The sequence below is a fragment of the Peromyscus californicus genome, unplaced genomic scaffold (genome assembly GCF_007827085.1).
Source record: "Peromyscus californicus insignis strain IS unplaced genomic scaffold, ASM782708v3 Scaffold_6__1_contigs__length_162567912, whole genome shotgun sequence".
Lineage (NCBI taxonomy): Eukaryota > Metazoa > Chordata > Mammalia > Rodentia > Cricetidae > Peromyscus > Peromyscus californicus.
Window position 1 is genome coordinate 58,736,330 of NW_026294584.1, and position 26,159 is coordinate 58,762,488.

The 26,159-nt window shown below is 39.3% G+C and overlaps 1 protein-coding gene across 1 annotated transcript in view; it reads left to right on the plus strand.

The window, feature by feature from the left end:
- The window catches only part of Cntnap2 (contactin associated protein 2), a 1,578,963-nt gene that overhangs the window by 1,294,800 nt on the left and 258,004 nt on the right, over window positions 1-26,159 (plus strand). The window contains exon 13 of the mRNA XM_052721500.1: window positions 20,349-20,647. Coding sequence (XP_052577460.1) covers window positions 20,349-20,647 — 299 coding nt within the window. The remainder of the gene's footprint in view (window positions 1-20,348; window positions 20,648-26,159) is intronic.

A 26,159-nucleotide genomic window follows, 5' to 3' on the forward strand; every position in this document is an offset into this window, starting at 1 on the left:
TGATTATCCTTTCTCTAGGATGCCTGAGGAGTAAATTACATGTAAAGCAGTATGATTATTTTAAATTTGGGTCAAATGTCTGTAGGTTCTGATGCTGGGAGGACCTGGGTTCCATATTCTTTTTAGCACTTAGCTGCTGTTAATTTATACATTGCTAGGACTTCAGAAGCCTCTCTTTCGTCTATTGTAAAGCATTCACTTTAAGTACAGATTATGTAAAGTGCTGGTAGGATTAAGTGAGAAAATAGTTAGTCCAGTGCTTAGCGTATGTAAATAGCATTAGTGTTAGGTATGTATTATATAGTGTTATTCTACATGTAATCCTACTGTGAGACAAGGCATTCTGTGAGATCAAGATTTAAGAGAGCTAAATTTTCTTCAAGGAAGTATCCCCTGAGATTATCCATGCTCTAGTAGACAGTTCGCACGCACACACACACACACACACACACACACACACACACACACACACACACGAGAGAGAGAGAGAGAGAGAGAGAGAGAGAACTAAGTAGTCTCAGTGGGTTTAAAGACAGCACATGGTGTTGGAAGGGAAAAGTGGTAGAGTGCTAAGGGAGGAATTGGAAGTGAAGGAATCGGCGAGTAGTTTTGTTTAAATTTCATTTTATACATGAATGTATGAAATTTTCAAATAATAGAAAAAAAGATTTAAGAAGTTTTGAAGAGGAAACTTTTCATACTATTTAGGGTACCCAGATTTAATGTCTATGTTTGTTATTAATTTTATAGATTGGAAAGGAACAGAAAGCCAAACCACCAATGATATTTAGTGAGTGCCTGGAGGAGGCTGCCTCTCAGAAGTGATGTTCACATATTAACTTATCATTCCCAAAACAACAGTATTCTGGGCAGGTTCTCACTCTCCATTTCTCACCTTAGAGATGGGGCTGATACTATGTAGCAGAAAGTACCTCTTTATCCCCACTGTCTTATCAGGCAAGATAGGATTTACTTCCAAAGTCCCTGTTTCTGATCTCTACCCCAGGCTGTGGCCCAGGAGCTAGCAGTGATGCCTGGTAGCAAGAGAGATTCCCACCATCTCCTGACTATCATCCATGCCTCACTATGTACTCCAGAGTAAGACTTTATCCAGTAAACACATGGCTTTGAAAGGTAGCCTTGGATACTTAGTTACGGATTAGCAAAGTGCAAATAGAAGACTTATCAATTATGATAGCATGAGAATATAATTGAGTTGATAGCCAACTGGTTTCTTTTCTTGGTCATTTTCTTCTCTATCCCTCCCTCCCAAGGTCTTAAGCCAAGCTCCAGAAAAAGGAGGGTAAATATATCACTAAGAATGATGACTCAACTCTGACTTACCTCTGTTTAGGCATTAGGAAGCCATAGAAAATTGGCAATTTCACAGAGAAAATTTTCATGAACTCCTAAAGTGATATATTATCATAAATTAAACTAAGCAGACAATAAGAAACCATGTGCTTAAAGAGAGAAATAAAGTTCTTGTCACACAGTAGGAAAAATGGCAGATGCCACCTCCCCTCTGTGCTTGTCAAAATCCAGAATAGAGGGAGAACATAGCCTGAATCAGGGAACTAAGACTGACTTGTAAGGATATGAGAGAGAGTCAACACCAATGTCTTTAAATAAGGAGATTGTAAATATTCTGTGTCCTTTGTTCTTACTGTGTCAGTCATATTGGGCTAACAGCTACAATCCTTTGTCTTTTATGAATACTTTGGGATTCCACTTTGGGATTCATGCCTAGATTTAGTAGCCCAGACCTGTATTTACCCATCCCTTAATATTTTCATTCAAATGATTCACCAATATATGCATGGAATTCTATTGTCCTGCCTTATTTTCCAAACTCCAAGGAAGCATCCTTTTAGAAATACTATGTTACTCTGGGTATAAATGTTTCCCTATCAAAAGTGTAACTCATACTTACCAATCAAAAAAAATTTTCAGGACTTTTATAGGGACATTTAGAAACATTAGGTGGTTTGAAATATCCCCTGCTGATGTACAGGGTCTCATTTGAAATAATGTATTCGATGGCATCAGATGATCTCCTCGAAAGTGTTCTTCATCTTGCTTTTCATAATAACTCATGGCCTTATCTCATTTCTCAAACCGCTCTTCCAATTACAGCCGGCATTTGATCATGCGGACGCAGCACTTTCCCTGCTCAGATCCCCTAGTGCTTTTACATTCCTCCTGCAACCCTCTCCAAATCCATGACTACTGAGGGTGAGGGAGAGAGAGAAAAGTGAAGTCAAGGGTCAGAATCTCCCAGTATTGCATTACCTTATTCTCCCTGCAAGATTCTTTGTGACCTAAGTTGGAGGGTTTTCTCTTTGTCTGCTCCCCAGCATCTCACTCTGCTCACCTCATTCATCTCCCTGTTACTGAATGCAGCTCTCTGTCCACAGGTCCAACAACCCAGTGGACCCAGGTTCCTAACTAGCTCTTCCTCAGCATGAATCTATAATTCTTTGTCCCTTTATTACCAAAATCATACCAGACTTACCCACCTTAGCTATGCTATCTCCACCCTAACACTAGCTACCATTGCATTTCTACAAGTTTATGAGGTCACAGGCTTCTTAGCATACTCTGCACTGTATTTTGGAAATCTTACAGAGAATGGCTTCCCTGCCTGAACCTAGGATGAGCCAGACACTGCTGGTTTGATTTGTTTCTTCACTTGTGAAACCCACCCATCTTTTCTTACCTGAGGACCTGTGTACCACTTCTTCCTTCAGGCTCACCTGTGCTCCCGGCTCCCACTCCAGCATCCCCTCCATGACTTGCTCTTCAGCCTTTCAGGAACAGTTCAAATGTCAACTTGCTCTGAATCAGTCATGTTCATCCCTGAAGGGTCCTTCTGTGATTTCAGTTAACAGCTGTCATGCATACATCCATCAAATCCTTTCTTTAGTTTTCCCCTTTCATCTTCATTGTATTCTCTGCAGATCAATGCCAAGGCTATCTTATTCCCCACTGACAAATCCACTGCCTGGGGGACCATAGTAAGCAGGGCTTGCTAGCTGAATGGATATTTGAATTGATGAACATGTTGAAGAGTTAGGTTTGAATGAACCCCAGATTATCTCCAAGTGTTTTTCCACACAGTTAGAGCCATCATCTTTCAACTATTGCCCCACATTTTCTTATATTCCTTAAGAAGGCTCTTCTGGACAAAAACGGGGAGTTCAGATTCAAATTTGCAAATGTGACTTCACTGGAATTCAGTAAAGCTTGTCCTGTGGCTCTGATCAGATGATTGATTCTCCTGCTGTAGGTCCAGTGTCTCTGGCTCTTTCCTTCAGCTCCCTTATGGCTCCCATGGGAAAATGAACCTTCAAGCTGAGCATTCCCAGAGTCAAGAGATCAAATACCAAGATTGCTGTGGGCTCTCCAGGGATTGTATGAAAGTGAAAGACAGGGTGTGGGACATTTAGAACCTGGAATGGCAGAGAGGGATTCTACATATATGAACAGTATTTAACATAGACAATTCAATGTTAATAGTCTGTAGAATCCACACACTTTCTTTTTGGGAACCCAATTTGAAAGCTTCCAAGGCAGCCATTTTTTTTGGGGGGGGGGCGTGTGTATGTGTGTACCAAAGCACATGTGAATATGTGAGTGTATTCTACCTTGTGTGCATAGGTGCAGGCCAGAGATTGAGTTCAGGAATCTTCTATTGTTCTTCACCTAATTTTTGAGGCAGAGATTAGACCCGCATTGAATCTTGAGCTTGCTGTTTCAGCTCAGCTGGCTGGGCAGCAAGGCCCAGAGATCAGCCTGCTCTGTCCCGGACCCCTTACCTGTGCTCTGCCACCAGAGCTGAGGTTACAGGTACCTGCCGCTGTTCCTTGCTTTTGCATGAGTGTCAGGACGCTGAAGTAAGGTCCTCAGGCTTGTGCAGCAAGCGCTTTTCTCACTGGGACAATTCCCCGGCCCCTCTGAGACATCTTATATTGTGATTATCAGCCCACAAGCCATAAACTAATCAAGGGAATTGGTTGTTTCTTTTTTTTACATTTACCACTATGTGGGTTAAAATGAACTATTCTCCAGTATGAGATGATACTATAGGAATTCTTGCATAACATTCAAATTTTATATAAAATTTAGAATAGAGGTTTAATGTTCCATGGTGTATAAAGTTGACTGATAGGTACCACAAAGTGGGTGAGCTAAAATAATGGAAATTTGTACTCAGCAGTTCTGAGAGCTAGAATCTAAGATCAAGGTATCTCTCCATCCCAAACTAGGCTGTGTCTGCAGGCCATAGCAGGGGGGTATTTCCTGCTTTTCCCCATTTAGTGGATAATTCCTTGCTGTTTCTTGGCATATAACTGCATCACTCTAATCTCTGTTCTACCATCACGTAACATTATCCCTGCCCATGCACTAACTTCCTGCTTCTTACACGTACACTTGGATTATTGATGTGACTAAGAGTAGCCACTGGCTGCCAAACCTGGAAACCTGAGTTCAATCCCTGTGACCAACATAGTTGGAGGAGAGAACTCAATGCTTCAAATTGTCCTCTGGCCTCCCCAGGTGCACACACCTCCACTCACTCAATCAAATAAAACACTAATCGTTGGACTATGGATTACCTTCTACTTATGTATGAACTGATCTTCACTTAATCACATCATTGAGAAAGCTATTTCCAAGTAAAATCTCATTCATAGGTTCTATGTGGGCACAACTTTTGGGACGGCATTATTCAGCCCTGTGTGTCAGGAATCTTGGCTTCTTCACTCATATCCAATGCTTTCCTGGTAATATTTCAGGGTTTTAAGTATCTGAGAATATCTTTAATACAATGGTGGATAAGATAACTAAAGTTTAGAATTTAAATCTACCTGCACACAGAACTGAAAATGTGTGTCATATACTTACATTCTTAGATCATTATTCTTTCCTCATGCAGGAAATTGGAACATGCCCTAGATGCGGGTGTACTAAATCCTTCTCTGTCATCCTCCACTGAGCTGTCTTGTAGCTCAATCAGTTCTTCCCAGCACACTGTCAGCTCTCAGTTCACTCTAGCAGACATAAAATTTCCAGAATACCAAGGTATCTCACTTCTTTGTTTCCTATATTATTATTATCATTGTAATTTTTGCTGCAGCGTTAGCAAACTCTCCTTATGAAGGGCCCCTACAGCAAATTGAAGCACTCTGGGCCACTCACTGTTACACCTGCTAGAGTCAGCCTTTGTAATGACTAGTCCACAGTCAAAGACAGTCCACAACCAACCAGGATGGTTGAGTTCCAATAAAACTTTCTTTATTAACACTGCCAATGAATGTCATGGCTTCCAGACATTTCCTGTGATTTCCTCACCTATTTAAAGCTGTAAAATGAGCTCAGAGTTTGAGGACTGTTCCAAGGGGAGACCAGGATTTTGGAAGAAGCCTGACTCTTGCTTATACTCTGTCCTTTTCTCTGTCGGCCTTCCTGTGGCTTCTCTGGCTCAGACCTCATTGACATAGTTCTGTGTTGTGAGACTTTTTAACCTCCTTCCTCTCTTGTTCCCTTCTTTTATGTCTCCTTGCCTTTCTTCATCTCATTATTTCACTGGCTGATATAACCCTAAAATAAATATCCACTGCCTATAAAATGTATTTGATCATTTCACATTGGTTATCTTAATCTAATCATTTTCAGTTAAAAGAATGAAGGGCAAGGTGACAATTTATTTGTAATTGGGAAATGGGCTAAAATTCCCTATAAAAGATAGAAATGTTTTATAATAATCTCATTAATATTATTATTGATTATGTTTCTTCAGGTAAGGTATTGTTGTGTAAGCCAGGCTGGCCTTGAACTCACTGCTCCAGCATTCTGGAATCTTAGATATGAGCTACTAGACGTAGTTCTCCTGATTATTATTAGAAATGTAGATTTCCTCCTGTCAACCACTATAAATATGCAAAATCAGAAAACATGACCCAGTGTTTTAGGTCTCAGTTATTCCACTTTAGATAGTTTTTATTCAAAGCCAAACTCATTCCAATTTTACTTCTCTCTCTTGTCTACCATGGAACTATTTGAAAATTACTGGCATTGGTAAATATTATATTTACCATGTATTTCTTAAGAGTGGTTCTTTATTATAAAGTATAGCTGCAATGGCATTTTATATATAAAATCAATTTAAATATCCTTAAAAGTCTATCCCCATTCCTTCATCATTTCTTCCATCATTTCTTAATGGCTTTAATGTATAATTTATTTGATTAGCGTTCCACTAACATGTACACATTGATTTTCTGTATGTGTACAGTCTCTTCTCCCTCCTGCTCTGTCATCTCAATCCTTTACACTTTGTTAGGGAAGAAGCCACATCCTTGGTGAATTAGGTTTGCTACAGTTGTTTCCATTGCTATTCCCGATGCAGCAACACAGAAGTGGGATCATGATTATGTTAGGTTTCTTTTGGATAATACTATGTCCACAAAGGTAGAGCAACCTTCCTCCAAGGGACCCACACTATCTGATTGGATGCTTTGTGATATTAGCTGGATTTGAGGGCCATTTGTGTAGTCATTATTGAGGGTAAACTCTTAACATTCTGATGTCATCATCTGTCCTTCAAGTACTTGGAATAGTTCTCTAAGCAAACTTCCCTTTATCCTGAGGTTTTATAGTGACAATGTTAAAAAAGAAAAAAAAAACCCTCTCCTTTCAAAAGGGATCAGAGATAGTTTATTCTGGAGCTAAATATAAATGACTATGACCCAGGAACATGGATTTAGGATTTAGGGTACCCCCGATTCCATGTTCCAACATGGTAACAGTTTCATGAAATTTTTATAGGAACAAAGGAAAGAAAGCCATAAATCAACACACTGCTACTACCAGTAATAAATCATTTTTCAGTCTGTGCTTTGTGGGTGGTACCAGATAGATGATACCAGGTGCACAGCCATCTTCCATCCTCAAATGGACTCAAATGCTGTCTGTTAGATGGAGTCTCTTGGGGCAAGGCTGAGCCACTGTTGTACACAATAAATAGTAGCCACAGTCTGTTCTCAACAGTAAGCAAATTTTAGTGAATGAAGAATACCTTAGGCTTCTATAGTTGAAAATGACTTTAGAAAACATTGTATTAGTTCCTTGAGAACATCATACATGTTTTGTTCATATTCACCTCCTTCTCCCACTCCCTTCATATCTACTCCCCTTCCCTACCCAGCCAGCTTTGTGTTCTTTTGATTTTGTTTAATACACATCAAGACCCATTTGTGCTGTCTAAATCTTCCTGGCTGTGTGATCTTCCACTGGAGTGTGGTAGAATTACCAGGCTTACAGCCTCAGAGACAACTCTCTCTCCCTCCCCCAAAAGTGAAAGATGGCCACTCATGTGAGGTTTTCTGACCAGCCTCCAGACTCATGCTGGGATTTGGTCTGATGTGGGCTTGCCAGACCAAATGCACTCTGCCTTCCCCTCCCCTGCCCCACTTTAGCCTCTAATTCCATTAACCCTCTTTAGTCTGTTACACTTTAGTTCTTCTGTCTCCCCTCCCTTGGAAGCCATCTCCCATGGCCTCTTAGTCATTTCCTGACCTTTCTGGGTGTCGAATCACAAGTATTTGAAGAATCTAAGCTAATATCCACAAATGAGACATATTTTTCACTTGGGCAAACTAAACATTTTCTATTCTATCTGATTTTTCTAAATTCAGAGCACAGTGTCTGTTACTTCCAAAGCCTCTAACCTCCAGTGCATCACTTCCTATCATGCATTCGGCCTCTAGTCCAGATTAGACAATTGAGAGCTCATTGTTTTTATCATATTCTGTTCCTATGGTCTTTTGATTTAGTGATCCTTCCTTCCTCTTTACTTCTTTCTTCTTTTGTCCCCCTCTCAAACTCTCTGGTTTCTCTTTCCTATGTAATAATGGCAACTGTCCTGCACCTGTCATTCCCTCGCCTATGAGGCCTATGAGTAACAAGTCTAGCCAAGGACTTCTGACAACTCCCTTAACCTCCTAGATAAAGTCCAGCCTGCTCAGTTGGTCGCTCTACTTATTTCCAAGTTTTGTTCAGTTTTTTCCTAACACTTTTGAAAAGCTACTTTCTTTGACAGCAAAAATAGTAAAAACTCCAAAAGTTTACTTTCTTACCTAAGAGTGGTAGGTGACCCTGTGGGTTGTGGAAATAATTGCCACTTAGAAATAATGAATCCCATTAATGTTGTAAGCATGCTGAAATGACAAAACAAAAATGAAGAGCTGGTTTGTTTTCTTCGAAACATTTCTCCAAACAACCTATCTTTTCAAATTGCCAGTCCAATATGTTGGCACTGAGGGAAAAATGATGGGATGCCTTACAAGTCCATTGAATGCTGTATGTGTCTACCTCCCTGGGTTTCAGGTAACCAGGTGGCTGGGCAGGGTGCCTTTAACTGTAGTTTCCTCCACTCCTTTTAATCACCTAGTACTTATTGAAAACACGTTCCAAAATGAAGTGTTGATACCAGGCAATGAGGACTAAGCCATTAAAATGAACCACCATTGTCCTCAGGGATCATCCATAGAGGCTGCTGTGTGAAATATGTTCCAATACAATATGATAAATGGAGACAGGAGGTAAACAGGTTGTTGGGGAAGCAAGAGACAGACAAAACATCTTCCACTGGGTTGACATTGAGGAATTGGGAGGTGGGCAGTATTTTCTAGCCAACTACTTAGATGTGGAGACCTAGGAGACGAAGAAAAATGCCAGGACAAGTGAGACCATCTCTCTAGTGGGTGAGTAGAATTTGCTGGGGTAAAAGATGAAGAAGAGAAAGAAGTAAAGGAAAGATAAAGGGAAAGAGAAAAATTACCTAATACATTTGTACTTCTGTTATAATTAAGGTGATAACACCAGTTTGAGTCCCTCGAATATGTTCACCCTGCTATCTGAAGGGTTTTCTTTCCCTAAAAAGTTATTTCTAGCTAATTATCCTCACTAAGGAATGTAATCTGTCAGCCTGTCTTGCTAATGTTCCTCACAATGGAGGCTGCTCCAGTGAATAGAAACTGACTTAATGGGGAAAATTAGATACTTAGAGGAGTTGATTATTTGGGGATTTTCTTCCAAGGTGAAAAATGTCATCTGTCTCATCAAGGAATTTTTAACTGAGGCTGGTGGCTGGGTTGAAGGAAGGAGGAGGCTCCAAGCTCTCACAGGGAAGCCACTTAGATCCAGAATACTGTAAGACCTCTCCTCTGGGTTTCAGCTCCCTATGTACAGGGGTAACAGTGATTGAGGGTCAGGGTGAAAGAAAGGGCCACCTTAGAAGACTGTTCTGTTAGACCAAACCAAGCAGGAATGTTCAACTGTGTGACATTTGAGACAACAAAGCAAGACAGTAGAATAAAGTGGAGATTTTCTTAAAGTACAAAGGCGTTAAGATTGTCATGTGAAAGAAAGCAGTGGCTGAGGACAAGCTAGGACACCCCTCCAAACATACAGAGAGAGAGAGAGAGAGAGAGAGAGAGAGAGAGAGAGAGAGAGAGAGAGAGAGACAAGACACAGAGAGAGACAGAGAGACACAGAGAGACAGAGACAGAGACAAGACACAGAGACACAGAGAGACACAGAGAGACAGAGACACAGAGAGGCTGGCCTGTCATAGGACATGTACCGGAAAAAGTACATGCTATGAGAATGACCTACATCCTCAAAGTTCCCTTTCTTTGTGTAGCCATTGCCATTAGCCCCATACCCATACACTTATGGGCAGCTCTAAACTAGGCTTTCTGAGTTAGAAAAAAAAAAGTTAGAAGGCTGATATAGGTAGTTGGAAGGGAAACCTGGGGCTGGAAGATAATAGCTTTTACCTCAAAGGAAATTGAGTTTATTTATTCTGGAGTCAAACACGAGAGACCATGGCCCAGGAACACAGGCTCAGGTCACCCTAAACACTGTGTTCCAATATGGCAACAGTTTCATGAAGTTTTATATAGTGACAGAAAAAAAGAATATCATAAGCCAAGATGCCTTTCAAGTACATTGGTGGAAACACCAAGAAGATGGGCGGCAACCAAGTGGGGAAACCCTCTGCTGGAGGCTACAGGTGCTGTCTGATTGACAGTCTAAACACTTAGGTTAGTAGAAGTTAGGGGCCTGTTTATACGTTCCAAATGGATTTACCTAAAGTCACAAGGAAGTTAAGTCAAATGAAGAGGTAGGTAATATAGGGCTATTTAGAGGATCAAGAGCCCAAGATGATTTGGCTCTCGCCTGCTCTCCACAATCACTGAAGTTCTAGTCAGCCTCATGGAATGTCCCATATGAGTGTGGCTTCTTTCTGAGAATTTCAGAACCATGGGGCTTCTAATCTTTTCCCCAGCTCTGGCCCACCTCCTTCTTTAGAATTTCTTTCCTTCTTAAACAAAGTGTCTCTGCTTCCATCTCCTTCAATTCATTGCTGTCCAATTTATTGTTCTGGGATACAAGCATCTAGAAATCTCAACTAGGATCCCTGACCATAACAAAAGCTTTTCAGATGGAAGTAGGAACGGGTGGAATTTCTCAGGTTAGCTCGCTGACTTAACTGCCAACTGAAAATACAGCTCGTCAGCAATCAAGGGAACTTTTACATATACGGAAGAAGTTGGCCTAAGTTAAAGTGGTTTAGGATGTGTGGTATGCTAGATGTCATTGCATGGATTATCCTACCAGTTCTCTGAGATGCAGTTTTCTGTCATTGTTGTTTCCCTTCAACCCTTGACTCTTCAGCTGATACCAGTCTTCACATACCAGAGCCTAGACTGACACTGGGCCTAGGGCACACTGTGCAATGTACAGATGTTCACATACAATTTGCTTTAACTGTAAGGAGAAAGGACCAACCCTGAGCACCAAACAATGTTATCACCAGGAAAGAAAGAAAATGGTGATAGCATTGTATCTTAAACACAATTTTGTTTTGTTCATTCACAAATTCTTACAGTTCAATGTCTTATAAATATTATGAAGCATGGCAAACCACAGGAATCTCTGGATTCAAATCTTTGATATTATCATCATCAAATTATGAAATTCAAAATACTATCATTGTATCACTTATGAAGATTTTCTGTTTGTGTGGGTTTTTGTTGTTTTTATTTAAACTAAACATTATGGGGCTCCCTTGTAGGAACCTACAATCCCCAAAACTATACTTCAAATGAATATTTCACAGGACTCTCTGATAGTGATGGAGGGACTTGCTGGAAATTAAATAGACAAAGGTCTTAGTATATACTGTTACACAATAGTACTGCAGACTAGCAGGATATTTTCAGGTGATGGATGTCACCTAAAATGTCAACTAAATTTACACAGTAAAAGCCAAATTCTTCCTATAAAGTGGAAGAAGATATAGACAATACAAAATGAACTCCATGAAGAAGCACTAATATGCTATGTTAGAGCATGGTGATAGTGTGACTGGGTATATTAAATGTGCTATAGTAAAGGTCAAGGCAGGTGTATGTTTCAGAGTGTCAGATGGATGGGCTATGTGGGCATTATTGGAAGTATGAGCTCAGGCTGGATTTGCAGTAAGGGAGGAAGCCTTGGTACCATTTGGGAAGATCTCCTGGACAGAAGGAAGAACAAGACTGAAGTTTGCAACCTTGAAAGTTTAGCATCTTTGAAATGCAGTTAGGGTTTAATATGGTAGAGTTGATATTTGAAATAATGAAATAACCATTCTTTTCAACAAAATGCATACAACTTTGTCTTAAAATCTTAGTAGGTATGCAGGCACCAGGTTTCTCCTGGTCTGTTTGAGGGGCCCCTGGCTGTGGGATCAGGATATATCCCTGGTGTGTGAGCTGGCTTTTTGGAGTCCATTACCTATGGTGGAACACCTTGCTCAGTCGTGATGCAGGGGAGAGGGGCTTGGTCCTGTCTCAACTGAATGTAGTCAGCAGGCTTTGCTGACTCCCCATGGGAGCCCTTACCCTTTTGGGGGAAGGAATGGGGAATGGGTGAGGGAAAAGCTGGAAGGGAGCAGGAAGAGGCCTGAGAGGGGGAATCTGTGGTTGATATGTTACATGAATGAAAAAATTCTTAAATAAATAAAAAATGATAGGAAAAAAAACCTTAGTAGATAATGAGTGAAATATTTACAGAGCCACAGGAACCACTAGCCAAGGATTCCTGTGATATTTCCTTTGTATCCAAGCTTGAATTCAAATTAAGATCTAGTTATTCTCCTAATGCATAAGCATGAAAGAGGAACATTATTTGCCCCAGGAGACTGAAAACTCCTCATAGTTGCCATTGAACTCCCTTTTTATTTGGGTTGAAACAGGTTGTACTATATGGCTCAGGCAGCCTTGAACTCAGGCTCCCCCTGCCTCAGCCTCTCAAAGGTTGGGACTACAGGCATGCACCACCACACAGGTTCCAGATGAGCTCTTGACTGACAAATAGTCACAAAAGGCATCTGGAGAAAAAAGAAAGGGAATATTGGCTTATGTTGAGGGAAGTGCAGTCACCAACTCTAGCTGTAGTGGGAAAGAATTTCAGAACTTCCCCAATGGAACAAAAACATTAACAAATAGCTAATAGTATCCAAGAAAAAAAAAGACATGGATTCCAAATTGTTTTTCAGATGAGTGAGAATGAGCTACGATTATTTATGCTTGTTCTCGGCACTTGATGCATCATCCATCTTTGGCCTGGAATTGTGAGCTGAAAACTCATCACGATTTCCCACCACCTGTGGGAAACATCATCCGCACTGGGAACTCATTTCCTCTCTGCTTCCCACAGAGTCCCATCTGCTTTACATACCTTATTTCTCAACACGTGGTTAAAGCTGCTCACACCACCTGAGTGATGTGCATAGCTGGGTTATGGCCAGTCCAAACAGCCAGAGCCAGCTACAGTATAGAATCTCCAAGCATAGGCCTGCAGAGACTCACGCAGGGGGCACACAGAATGCATATTTGGGGAGGAAAATAAAGACAGTGACAGCAAGCCTATCGTGATTTAAGACAGCAGGCTCCTAAATATTGAAAAACCTTCTTCAAAAAATTATTACCTGTGACTTAGTTTATGATGAACTTACCTCCTGGAAGATTGGTAATGTTCTCAAATGAATCCAATTATAAATGACTAAAACCCTTCTATTGCAGCATTATGTGGAAACTTTCTATCGTGTGATGTTCTGCAAAACAGTCTTCTAAAAGTGAATTCTTCAGATAACTAGAAGGGGAAACTGAGAAATTTTGTTCAATTTTCAATAAACTCCATATAGGTTTTTTTTAAGTGACCAACGTTTAGTGATTTTGTGTATGTGAACATTTACATAAAACTAAAACCCAGGCACACCTTATTTTTCTTAATATTTTCCCTTTTTCATTTTAAAGATTTACTTATTTTTAATTGGTGAGTATGGATGTCCTGCCTACGTGTGTGTATGTGACCACATGTGTGCCTGGTGCCCTCCAGTCAGAGGGCCTCAGATTCCCTGGAACAAATTTAAAACCAAAACTAAGAAATATAAGAAGGAATATAAAATTAAAATTTATCACTCATCCTGCTCTCCTTTCTCTATTCTGAAAGTTCTTTACTGCTACCCCATGTTCTTAAAACAGTATGACAATGTCATACTCTAAATATGCAGATTTATACAGAACAGCTATGTAAATATTCCTCTTGTTTGTATTTTACCTTAAATCTTTTGATTTGAAAGATAGCCTACATCAATTAAAAAAACTTATAGTTGATATATTTTTAAAATATTTTGTAATACTTGATTGTATACTCTAAATTAACTTATTTTTCATTCTTTTAAATAGACTTTTAGGCTTTCTTCCTTTTTTAAACTTTCTATAGGAAGGAGTAATTATAATACAGTTTCTCATATTATTGTTTGAAAGTGTTTCTAAGTTCCATAATTAGAAATAATCATTACTGTAGGATGTGTGCATCTTCAAAGGTTTTACTTGTTGACAAATTGTTTTACAAAGGAGTTATAAATCATGGTTTGAAGATTCTGCATATTTCATCAAGAATACAGGATACTGCCACATTATTGATTGGGAGTCAGAGAGGACTTGGCTAGCATATCCCAGGCCACAGCCCACTGAGGGAGCCAAGGCAATAACTCCAAGCAGGAACCTGGAGGCAGGAACTGAAATGGAGGCCATGGATGAATTCTGCTTACTGGATCCCCATAGCTTGCTCAACCTGCTTTTTTGTATAATCTAAGACCACCTGCCCAGACATCATATGACTCACAATAATCTAGGCCTTCCCATACCAATCATTAATTGAGAAAATGTCCCACAGACTTTCCTACAGGCCATTCTGATGGAGGCATTTCATTTCTTTAAAAAAAATTATGAACTTAAAAAAATACTTTTCTGTCCCTCAACTCTCCCAGATCTTCTTCCTCTACCCACCCAACTTCCATGTTCTCTCTCTCTCTCTCTCTCTCTCTCTCTCTCTCTCTCTCTCTCTTTCTCTCTCTCTTTCTCTCTCTCTCTCCCTCTCTCTCTCTCTCTCTCAAGAAATAACAAAGGAAAAAATAAAAAAAAAATATGGAGTCCAACTTGTTTGGCCTGCCCTGGAGTATGGTTGAGATACCCAATGTTACTCCATTGGAAAAAAAAAAATTCCTCTCCCAGCAGCTATCACTTGCAAATAGCTTCTTGGTGGCTTTGTGCCACTTCTCCACTTCTTTGCTGAGATTTGGTCTAGCTGGAGTTTGTTCAGGTGTTATGTGCACTGTCAGAGTCTCTGTGAGTTCATGTAGGCATCTTTCCTGTTGGACTTAAAAATGCTTCTTTCTTAAAGTGGTCCACAACCTGTGGAACTTACAGCTTTTCTACCCCCACTTCCACAAAGATTACTGAGCCTTGAGGAGAGAGGTTTATAAGGACACCCCATTTAGGACTTGAGTGTTCAAAAGTCTCTAACTCTCTGCACATTGTCGAGTTGTGGGTCTCTGTTAATTGCTATCTAGTGCAAGAAGAAGCTTCTCTGATAAGGATTGAGAAGTGCACTGACCTATGGGTATAGCAGCATGTCATTAGGAGTAATTGTATTGTTATAATCACTTAGTAGACAAATAGTAGGTTTTTCCATAGAGCCCATGACCTATCTAGTCTCATGTTCTTGGCCTCATTAACACTATCAGGTATGGGTTCCATATCTTGTAATGAGCCCTAAATTCAATCAAAAAGTAATTGGCTACAACCTTACATTGTGACACTATAGTATCTATGGGTATATCATGCAGTCAGGTCAATATTATAGCTCACAGGTTTCATAGCTGGTTGAGTTTGATGATTACTTTCTACTCCAGTAGCTTGTAATGTATATCCTATCACTATACACCACCTAGTGTGGGTGAAGCGTCCAGTTGGGAATCAGCTCAATTTCTCCATATTCTATGTTATAAGTATGTGATATCTTCAACAATAGGGCCTTACTGTCAGGTTGTGGATGATAACCAATGACATTGGCAATTGTCCTTGATGTTTGGGGAGGGAACATGGGTCCCCTTTGGCCAACAACTCAACGAGATGTAATTCATTCCTGGAGGTTTTGCTTGATGGCATAAATATGTCTAATTGGAGCATTATCTCCCTCATTATATGATGATTCCATTTAAATTCCTCATACATATATATTATATATATATATATATATGTGTGTGTGTGTGTGTATGTATGTGTAATACATAAACACATATATAATGTGTGTATGTATATATATATATATATATATACTTTTTAGGAACATTCTATAGTAGTAGGATTCCATATGACATTTCAAAAGGCCTTTAGGGTTAGTTATTCCTCCCCATATTCAATACTTTAGCCTGCCCCACCACCACCCTCCCCATTCAGTCTACCTGTTCTAGTTTCCCTTTTATCTCTTTGTCACTATATTCTATATCCCTTTCCTTGGAAAATCCCCTCTTCCTACGTTGACCCTTTACTAACTGCCTAATGTCTATGGTTATTTTAAATGAAATACACATATCTAAAGCAAAGCAAACATCCACATATAAGAGAAAATATGTAAAAATTTGTCTTCTGGGTTTGAGTTATCTCATTCAGGATAATTGTTCCTAGTGCCATTCATTTGTTTGCAAATTTCATTATTTAATTTTTATTAACAGCTAAATAATATTCTACTGTGAAAATGTACCACATGCTAATTGTCCATTCATCACTTCATGGATATCTCGGATGTTTCCAATTTCTGGCTATTATGAATAGAGTAGTAATAAACATGGATGACCAAGAGTCTCTGCAGTAGTATGAAGGTCCTTTGGGTATATGCCCCAAAGTGATATAACTGAATCTTATTGTAGAACTATTGTCAGCTATTTAAGGAACCTCCACACTGATTTCTATAGTGTCTACACCAGTTTGCATTCCCACTAGCAGCAATAAGTATTCCCCTTTCCCAGAATCCTTGCCAGCATGTGTTGTCATTTGTTTTATTGATCTTGGCCATTCTGATTGAGGTAAAAATCAAACATGTTTGCCTTGCCAGTGAGATAAACACAAAATAAAATCACTATAGCTTTAATTTGTATTTTCCTGATTATAACATAGGTGTGTTTCCCTGTGTGTTAATGTCCTAGTTATCTGACCCACTTGGAAAAATGCATATCCCCATCATTTCTTTTGGATTATTTCTGTTCCTGTTATACTTTGCAGATGCTCTTTAATGTAGCTAGGTGTTGTAGAATATTATTTTAACCAGGCAAAGATGTGTTACATTTGTTTATGCTGTATAATATTACTTGAATTGTATAAAGGTGTGTTACTTTTGTTTATGTTGCATTTGTTTAATTATGAAAAGATGTGTTGCATTTGTTTCAGCTTACCTGCCGAAGACACTTAATTGGTCTAATAAAGAGCTGAATGGCCAATAGCTAGGCAGAAAAAGGCCAGGCAGGGCTGGCAGGCACAAAGAATAAATAGGAGGAGAACTCTAGGCTTGGGAGAAAGAAGAAGAAAAAGAGGAAGAGGAGAGAATGAGGGACATGCCCAGGGCAAGAAGCCAGGCAGATGCCAGACAGACAGACATAGAGAAGCATTGAAAATAAGAAATACAGAAGTAAGAGAGTAAATAAGCCCTGAAGCAAAAGGTAGATAAACAGGTTAATTTAAGTTAAAAGAGCTAGCCAAAAACCAGCCTAAGCTAGGCCAAGAATTCAAAATTAATGAGAAGTATCTGTGTCATAACTTGGGAGCTGGTTGGAGGTCCAAAAGAAAAAGCCTGGTACAGCTATGTGCTGACCTTTGTTAGATCTATATTTTATAAATATCTCATCTAATCCATGGATCAACTTTCACATGACTTCTGATATTTCAATGAAGAAGATAGTTTTAGTTTTAACAAAAGCACATGTATGTATGAGTTTTTGCCATGATAATGCCCTGATTTATGCCTTGTTTAAAAATAATATAACTATTCTTTTCTGTCTCCTTATGTTTATCTGAAAGTCCACATTTCTCTAAGGACTTTAATCCAATTGAAATAGGTTTTTATGTAGTGTTAAAGATATGGATTAAATTTTATTTTCATTGTGTGAATAAATAATTTCTCTAATATATCTAATGCCAGCATTAATTACCGTCTTCAAAGTATATAGATTTTGGTTAAAGTTTTAAACTTTACTTTCATTATTCTAATTGCCTTTACCCACACCAAATTTAGCCACTCCTTTTTTTTTAATTTTTATTTTTATTTTGCAACACAATTCAGTTCTACAGATCAGCCAAGGATTCCCTTGTTCTCCCCCCTCTCGCCCCCTCACATTCCCCCCAGCCCACCCCCCATTCCCACCTCCTCCAGAGCAAAGCCTCCCTCACGGACTGAGATCAACCTGGTAGACTCAGTCCAGGTAGGTCCAGTCCCCTCCTCCCAGGCCGAGCCAAGCGATCCTGCATAGGCCCCAGGTTTCAAACAGCCAACTCATTTGTCCCTGTGCTTTATCCAACCTTGGTCTCAACAATTCTCGCTCATATAAACCCTCCTCATTCTCGCTAATTGGACTCCCAGAGATCCACCCGGGGCCTAGCCATGGATCTCTGCATCCAGATCCCTCAGTAGTTGGATGGGGTTTCTAGCACGACAATTAGGGTGTTTGGCCATCCCATCACCAGAGTAGGTCAGTTCGGGCTGTATCTGGACCAATGCCAGCAGTCTGTTGTGGGGGTATCTTTGTGGATTTCTGTGGGCCTCTCTAGCACTATAACCCTAGAGCTGTGAAGGGCAGAGGCAGGAAAATAACTGGTACTTGCTGCTGTCAGTCAAGCTTTAGGTTCAGGGAGAGATCGGCTGACAGCAGCAAGTACCAGTTATTCTCCTGCCTCTGCTCTTTACAGCTCTAGGTTTACAGGCATGTACAGCATGCCTAGTTTCTTACAGGATTTTTTGAACTGCCTCAGTGTGTAATGGCATATTTGTTTCTGAACTGATGGGTTGTCCCTGGCTCTCCTTTCAGCGTGTTTATTTCTAGCCCAGGAAGCAGTCATTCCTTCATAGATCCTAATTTCTTCTCTTAATGGCAAATAGTATTTAATGATGGCATTTGGTATTAGGCATAGCATCTTGTTCTGGAGATTTTTTTTCATTGTACTAAGTTCAAGAATAGGTCAACATTTCAAAATAAAGATATTGTCTTAGGTTCATACGGATGTTTTCAATTAAAATTCAAATAGAGAAGGAGTTTTAATTTAATTTTATAAAGATTATAATCGATTCTGCTTTTTTTTTCTTTGAGACTCCCAGGTTCTCAAACACAATGATAATTATTCTCTCACCTCACTCCACACTGTATAGAACATTTCAATGCAAGAAAAGGGGGTGTCTCTTTTGTCAGAAAGACCAGTGTGAAAGATCATTTGTTCACAAGAGAGGCATGAATACTCTGTTAAGAGCAAACAGCTTTCAGGAAGGGCTATGGTTTGATGGGGTGGAGGTCACTTGAGAAAGAGAGACAAATGAATTACCAGAAGGCAAGTGGTATGTTTCAAAGTCAGGATATAGTAGGGACACAGTGAGCTTCACACTGGGGCTGCAAACAGATGTCAACATCCCGACCAGAAACAACACTCCTTTCTCATTATTTTAATAAAATATTATTTTTCTACTTTGTTATTAAAAGCAGAACATAGATCTAAGACAAGAAGAGATAGCACTAGGGAGATAGCTCATCAGCTAAGAGAAATTTTTATGAAAAGAAGAGGGCCTGGGTTCAAATTCACAGCACCCATATAAAAGATGGGGATGGCTATATGACTTAGCAAATCCAAACACTGGGCATACAAGCGGGCAGATCCTCGGAGTTTGCTAGCTGGTCAACCCTGTCAAAACTGTGAGCTTCAGGCTCAGTAAGAGACCCCATCTCAAAAGGTAAGGTGAGATAATGTAAATATAATACATATGTAAAATGGAATAGATATAAATGAAAAAATGAAATTTTCAGGAAAATGTGTGGACTTGGAGTGTATAATATTAATCAAGGTCACATAAAACTCAAAAAGAAAAAAATACTCATGTTCTCACTCATGTGGAACCTGAACTATAATGTGTCCATGTATGTATGTAAACAGCTGTAAGTGTGGGCATAGTACAATATTTAGAAAAAATTATCTAGGAAAAGTACTATTTGGTGTCAAGGAAGGACAAAATATAGACAAAAGGACACACAGTTGTGGAAGAGGACATAAAGCTAATTGTTTTTCTAGCTTCAATTTTGCATAGATTTTTTTCCCTTTTTTGTGCTAGATAAGTGAATCAAAATGTAATTTAAAATGAAAATATAAAACACTAAGCAAAGCTCCATTGCTTCAGAAAGGCTATTCTGAATAGACAGAAGTCCATCCAGATGTACAGAGTTTAGGCATGGGCAAGTGTTTGAGTGGCTTTCTTAATCCAGCAGAGTGATGTTTTTACTTCTGAGTTCACTGCAATTAAGTGATTAAAGAAAAAAGTTGTCAGATCTTGGCTGTGTAAGTAGATCTGTACTACAAAAGCATTTTTTTAAAAAGTACAGTAGGAAATGATGGAGGAAAACACTTGACATGCCCCTCTTCTGCACTTGCAGGCATGCACACACATACACATGTGCGTACAACACACAGACACACATGTATAACCACACACACACACACACACACACACACACACACACACACACACACACACACGCACACACATTAAAATACTGTCAGAACTGCTCCCTCTCATTCCAGTTTATACCAATTTAATGAAAATAGCAACTGAAATGTAGCTCAGTTATCTTCTGATGTTTGAAGGAGTATGGGAGTACTAATGAGCCACTGTCTTAATTATCTCTCTGCCCACAGAGGACAAGGTGTGGACCATAGTGTCTCACGACTTACAGATGCAGACAACAGTGGTAGGCTACAACCCAGAAAAGTATTCGGTGACACAGCTCATCTACAGTGCCTCCATGGACCAGATCAGTGCCATCACCAGCAGCGCCGAATACTGTGAGCAGTACGTCTCCTACTTCTGCAAGATGTCCAGGTTGTTGAACACTCCAGGTAGGCTGCGATGGAACATCGTTTTTAATTACTCTCTCAGCTGGTGTTTGCAATTGCCTGAACAATCCAACAGGTGTGGCTTATCGTCTTCTTGTCCAGTCATTGGTCTTTAACGTGCAGATGGCTGTAAATAAGTCCATTGTAATCTTTCGGAATGTTTTCTGCACAGTGAAGCTCAGAATGCATGGATTTTAAAGCAATTCCATTATTTTAAGTTTATGGATTTTTTTTGGTTTTATGCACATATACAAGGTGTGCTGTTAATGCTTGTTCATCAAGCAGTTGCCTTGGGCAAAAGTTTGTCAGAGCTCCTTGTGAGCTTTCAAGTGTTGCTCTTTGAGTTCCTCTGGTGTCTTTAACGTAAAGATGAAAGCCTTCTGAAGGCTGTCTGCCAGGAAATCTGGTATAAAGCAGCAAGAGATTTTTAGGGCTCTTTGCTGTTCTTTAATGGTATCTGTCTTAAGAAACCCTCCCTGAAGTTCCTATCATGACAGTCTATTTTTCTAATATATAGTGTATGTGTGTGCACAAGACTGTTTGGGGGTTTAGAGAACAAAGAAGCCCCCAAAGTTATACTCAAAATACATTCTCCGCAAGAACACCTCATGTGTTGGGGGTGGGGCATGACACTAAATTTAAGATGTGGGCAAAGATATGCATTCTTTGGTCCCCAACACAGCACCAAAAGTGAGCACGAGCCTTGAGTGAAGGGAACAGTGCCTTCAGATTTGCAACTGTGAGGTTTTCCAGATGTATCTTTGGGATGTTCATTGAAGTTGAACTCCTGTGTATTTGCCTATCTTATGCAGTAAGTAAAGCTGTTATCTATTTATCAGGAGAAATGTATTTTGAAATATGATTGCAGAATGGCTAAATCATGCTAATTTGCCTATGTGTACCTTACCTTTTTGTGGCAAGAACAATTTTCAAGAATGTAATATAACTATTACAGACTATAGTGACAATGTTCTACTATGGATCCCTTGTTATCTGGCCTCACTTTCCCATGTTTTTTTCTGTTCAATTGGGAAAAGAATGTCTGTTTTGGTGAGGTACTGTATTAGGCATCTATGAGGTCTATGGCATGTAAAGACATGAATGGTATATTTTTTTTTTTTTTTTTTTTTTTTTTTTTTTTTTTTTTTTTTTTTTTTTGGTTTTTCGAGACAGGGTTTCTCTGTGTAGCTTTGCGCCTTTCCTGGAACTCACTTGGTAGTCCAGGCTGGCCTTGAACTCACAGAGATCCGCCTGGCTCTGCCTCCCGAGTGCTGGGATTAAAGGCGTGCGCCACCACCGCCCGGCATGAATGGTATATTTTTAATTAATAAGCATTACTATGTCATTGCATTGTGTCAAAGAGTAGTGGGCTATGTGCTACCCTAAATCAATACTGGATTAGATCAGCATTCTTTGGTAACTGCTTGTGGAGAAGAGTTAGAGACAAAATATAGATGATTTCGTGATTGTGTGTTTCTCCTGTGCAAAGCCTTGTGCTATTAGTGTGTTTATAGTGTACACCATGGACTCTAGAAGAGTAAAATCTGAAAATATAAAAATGATAGGTTTAGAAAATTAGATATTGTATTGTTTGGCAGAAAGATGATTATGGTTGGCATGTTGAAGCAGTGTGTCACTGAAAAAGCAAAAAGAAGTTCCCAGGTTGATACTTGGGAATGAATGGCAGTAGATGTGGTGTGAATGACTCTTCTGGTGCTGTTCAGAAGCCCTGGCTTGGGAAGTGAGTATGGACATGGGTCTGGATGCAAGTAAATGCTGTGCTGTGGACTGAGTCCCCACCTGTCCTTGTGAGTCTATGTGTTTCTGAGCCCGCATGTGCTTGAGAACAACACACAGAACTTAGGAAAGCAGAGCTGTCAGGCTCCACTCCCTGTGTTTTTGATACAATGGATCTAAAATGAGGTTGAAAGTACACATTTATTTTGAGTGCCATGAAATGAACTGTGTTTCTCAATGATACATATGTGGAAGCCCTCGTTCCCCAAATGGCTGTATTTGGAGATATGGCTCATAGTTGATAATATTATTAAGTGTAGTCAGAATGGAGATGTCCTAATCCCAACTGGATTGGTAGCTTTACAGAAGATTAAAGTTATATCTCTCTCTCTCTCTCAACCTCCCTCTCCCTCACACTTTCTCTCCCTATCTGTCTCTCTCTCCCTTCTCTCTTTCTTCTTTATCTCTGCCCCTCTCTCTCTGCCATGTATGGACATGGGAAGGAGGCCCATGGCATGCCAAACTAAATTTACCAGCTCCTTGAACTTAGGCTTTTTTCCTCCTGAACAACAAGGGAACACATTCTCACTGCTCAGCTTCCTGCATGCCTCTGGCATTTTGCTTAGTGGTTCTAGCAGATATATGATTTCTCAGATGATGTCACATCTGAATGGGCTGGAGACCAACTCTGAGAAATTGAGAGTTCTACACAGTCCAACAGGTGTTTCTGTTACCCTTGACTGCTCTCAGAAATTTTTACTGGACCCTGCTTGCATTGCTAGCAAGTATTAGCCAATGACTGTAGAAAAACCAAGGGCAGAAAGAGTCATTAATGAATCTCATCAGCTTGTTTTTCTCTGTTTCATGAGTGAGTGCTCTTCACAGAGGCTCTGTTCACAGATTTCAGTTAATTAGTCTCCAGTCCTGGAATGGGAGAAGAGTGGGACAAATTGCTCATCAGAAAGAAATCTTGGCACTTTCATTGGTATAGTCAAATTTTCATTATCAAATTTCTCTAGTAGTTAAAATATAATAGTATTTTTTAAAAATGCAGGAGAGCTGTCAAATAAGTATACTAATAACTTACAGTTTAGGTGCCAGGAGAACTGATTTAAGGGTTTTTAAGGCAACTAACCTTTATTTCTCTTGGTTTAATAGGTAGCCTTCCCTCTTTCCTTCACTAATAATATTTTTCTATCAGCCACACAAGGAATCTCCCATCCCTCTTGCTCTCTTTTATATAGTGTATGATATACAAAGCTTAGGAAAATAAGAGAAATGTGACAGTTTTAACTGTCAACTTGAAAATCTAGAATCACTTCAGAGGGAATATAAATGAGAGGTTATATGGACAGGGTTGGTCTGTGGGAGTTGATAGTGATTGGTTTTTCACTTGAGGGAAGAGGGAAGAGCTCCCCACTGTGGGTGGCAGCATTCCCTAGGCAGGAGATCTTGAACTGTATGAGAGCAGAGAGAGCTAACCACTCTGAACACGGGTTAGTTCATTGCCCCTAACTCTTGATGGTGGATGGATATGACTAGCTGCTCCAAGCTCCTGCCTTCACTTCCCTGAAATGATGGACTGTAACCTTGACTGTGAGCCAAATAAGCCCTTTCTCCCTTTTGTTGCTTTTTGTGAAGATATTTCATCAGAGCCATGGGCAAAACTATAACAATAAATTTGTTTTATAGTAAGTTACATTTTCTAAAATAAAGTAGATACTTTTCCCTTTGACCTCCAGATGACCTTTTCAGGAAATAACTACTTGATGGAAACCAAGAGTGAATTTCTAACTTTCACAATAAATGCAATATTTTACTTATATTTTCAGAGAATCCAACATTCTGTTTTAAAACAATTATAGGTTGTCATTATACCTAAAATGTTTTTTGAAAATTATCATCATGTGCACTGGGCATTTTAGAAGCACCCTATTATTCTTTCCTTTCTTCCTCTTTTATTAAAAACATATTTTTTTCTCCCTCTTGATAAGAGTTTCATCTCCCTTTACTCCTCCCAGTTGCTCACCACCTCTCCACCCATCAGGATCCACTCCCTTTCTGTCTCTCATTAGAGAGAACAAATATAACAAAATAAAATATAATAAGATAACACAAAAACAGTCCCATCAAAGCTGGACAAGACAGCCCAACAGAAGAAAAAGAGCCCAAGAGCAGGTACAAGGATCCGACACCCAGTCAATCACACACTCAGGAATCCCATGAAAATACTAAATTGAAAGCTATAATATACATGACCAGGACCCAGTGCAGATCCCTGCAGGCCCTGTGCTTGCTGTTTTACTCTCCATGAGTACAATAAGCTTTGTTCACTTGACTTCCAAGGCCTTAGTCTCCTGGTATCCTCCATCCCCTCTGACTCTTACATTGTTTCTGCCTCTTCTTCTGCCGAAATACCCTATCATTTTTTCATTCACACAGGATCTGTTCTTCATACATACTTGCTAATTTGAATGAAAGTGCATAGCTTCAAATATTCCTTTATGAACCCATTAACATTTCTCCTTAAACAGGAACAAGCATGTACATTTTTGGGTTGCTTATCACAATACTGATTCCAGGGCCCTTCACACAGGTTTTGATGGGATTTGGTTGGGATTTGGTTATGACTGCTTTCAGCAAACATTCACAGGTTGTTTTGTGAGCCATTATTGGGAAACACCGTTTATGGCATGTGTGCTTCTCCTGTTTAAATCTAAGTAGTTAGTCCTTTATGTTGGAGAGGACTAAAAGAAATAAGGATTCTCTGGACAACTAAAATTAAAATGGCATACGTAATTGACTGCTTTTTTTTTCAGCTAAATCGCACTTAATACAGTGTTGTTTTTAATCCAGTTGATGGAATAATCTCTAGACATTGCAAAGTGGATTTCTGCCTATTCTCCAGTGTCCTTTCCCCCACTCCTCTTTGCTCCATCCTGGGTGAGCTACTATGAAGCACAGTGACAGACATGCAGCAGTGGCTAGCATGTCAAAGCTCCCTGTGGACCAGAGTCTGCAGCAGTCAAACTAAGAAAGAAGAGAATTTAATAAAAATCTTTAATTAGTTGTTTTAAGGAACTAACACTTGCTATAATTGTTTCTTTCCTCTTTCATGGTAACGTCTGATTTTAAATATCCACTTAGTCATTCTGTAACTAAGACTGAATTATACTGGAACTTCTTCAGACGCACTCTTTGGCATCTGTTTGAATGCAAAGTATATTCATTATAGTCGTTGCAATTAAAATGAATATCAAATGAAGCTGTAATAGCTATGCACTTAAATGTTATTCTTTATTTTAAGAGCCTTACTCTCCAGACGTCATTTGAGGCTCTGTAGCTTCTAAGACACTTAGGACTAAGAATTGATAGGCACGTGGAGCATGTGCATTTCTATTGATTACTATTTGTTTGTGCCATACCGTTAGCTAGCAAATGTAGACTTAATCATTATTGGTTTCTCATGACCTCTAAGAGGATGGTAATATGTGGATTACAGTATTATCCATTGTTATTACAAAATTTGAAAATGGAATCACTTTTAAAATAGTTTTTTTGGCTATCCTTTATAGTCATGTTCAGTTTTCAATGTGATTATGAATTTATTTTCTCTTAACCAATCATATAAACATATAGAAACAAAAGTAATAAAATTTGTGTAGTTCCATGTATAAATTGGAATGAGGTCATATCAATGGAAATAACCAAGTATTACCCAATTTGAGAAAACCAATTGTGGTTATCCAAAGGTTGTCAGCATATTTTAATTTTTTAGCTTCAGAATTATGAATGTAATAATATGAAAAAGGCAAAACTCATTGGAAAAATTGAATCTGCTTCTGACACAAGTCCTGTAAGAATCTGAGATGCTGT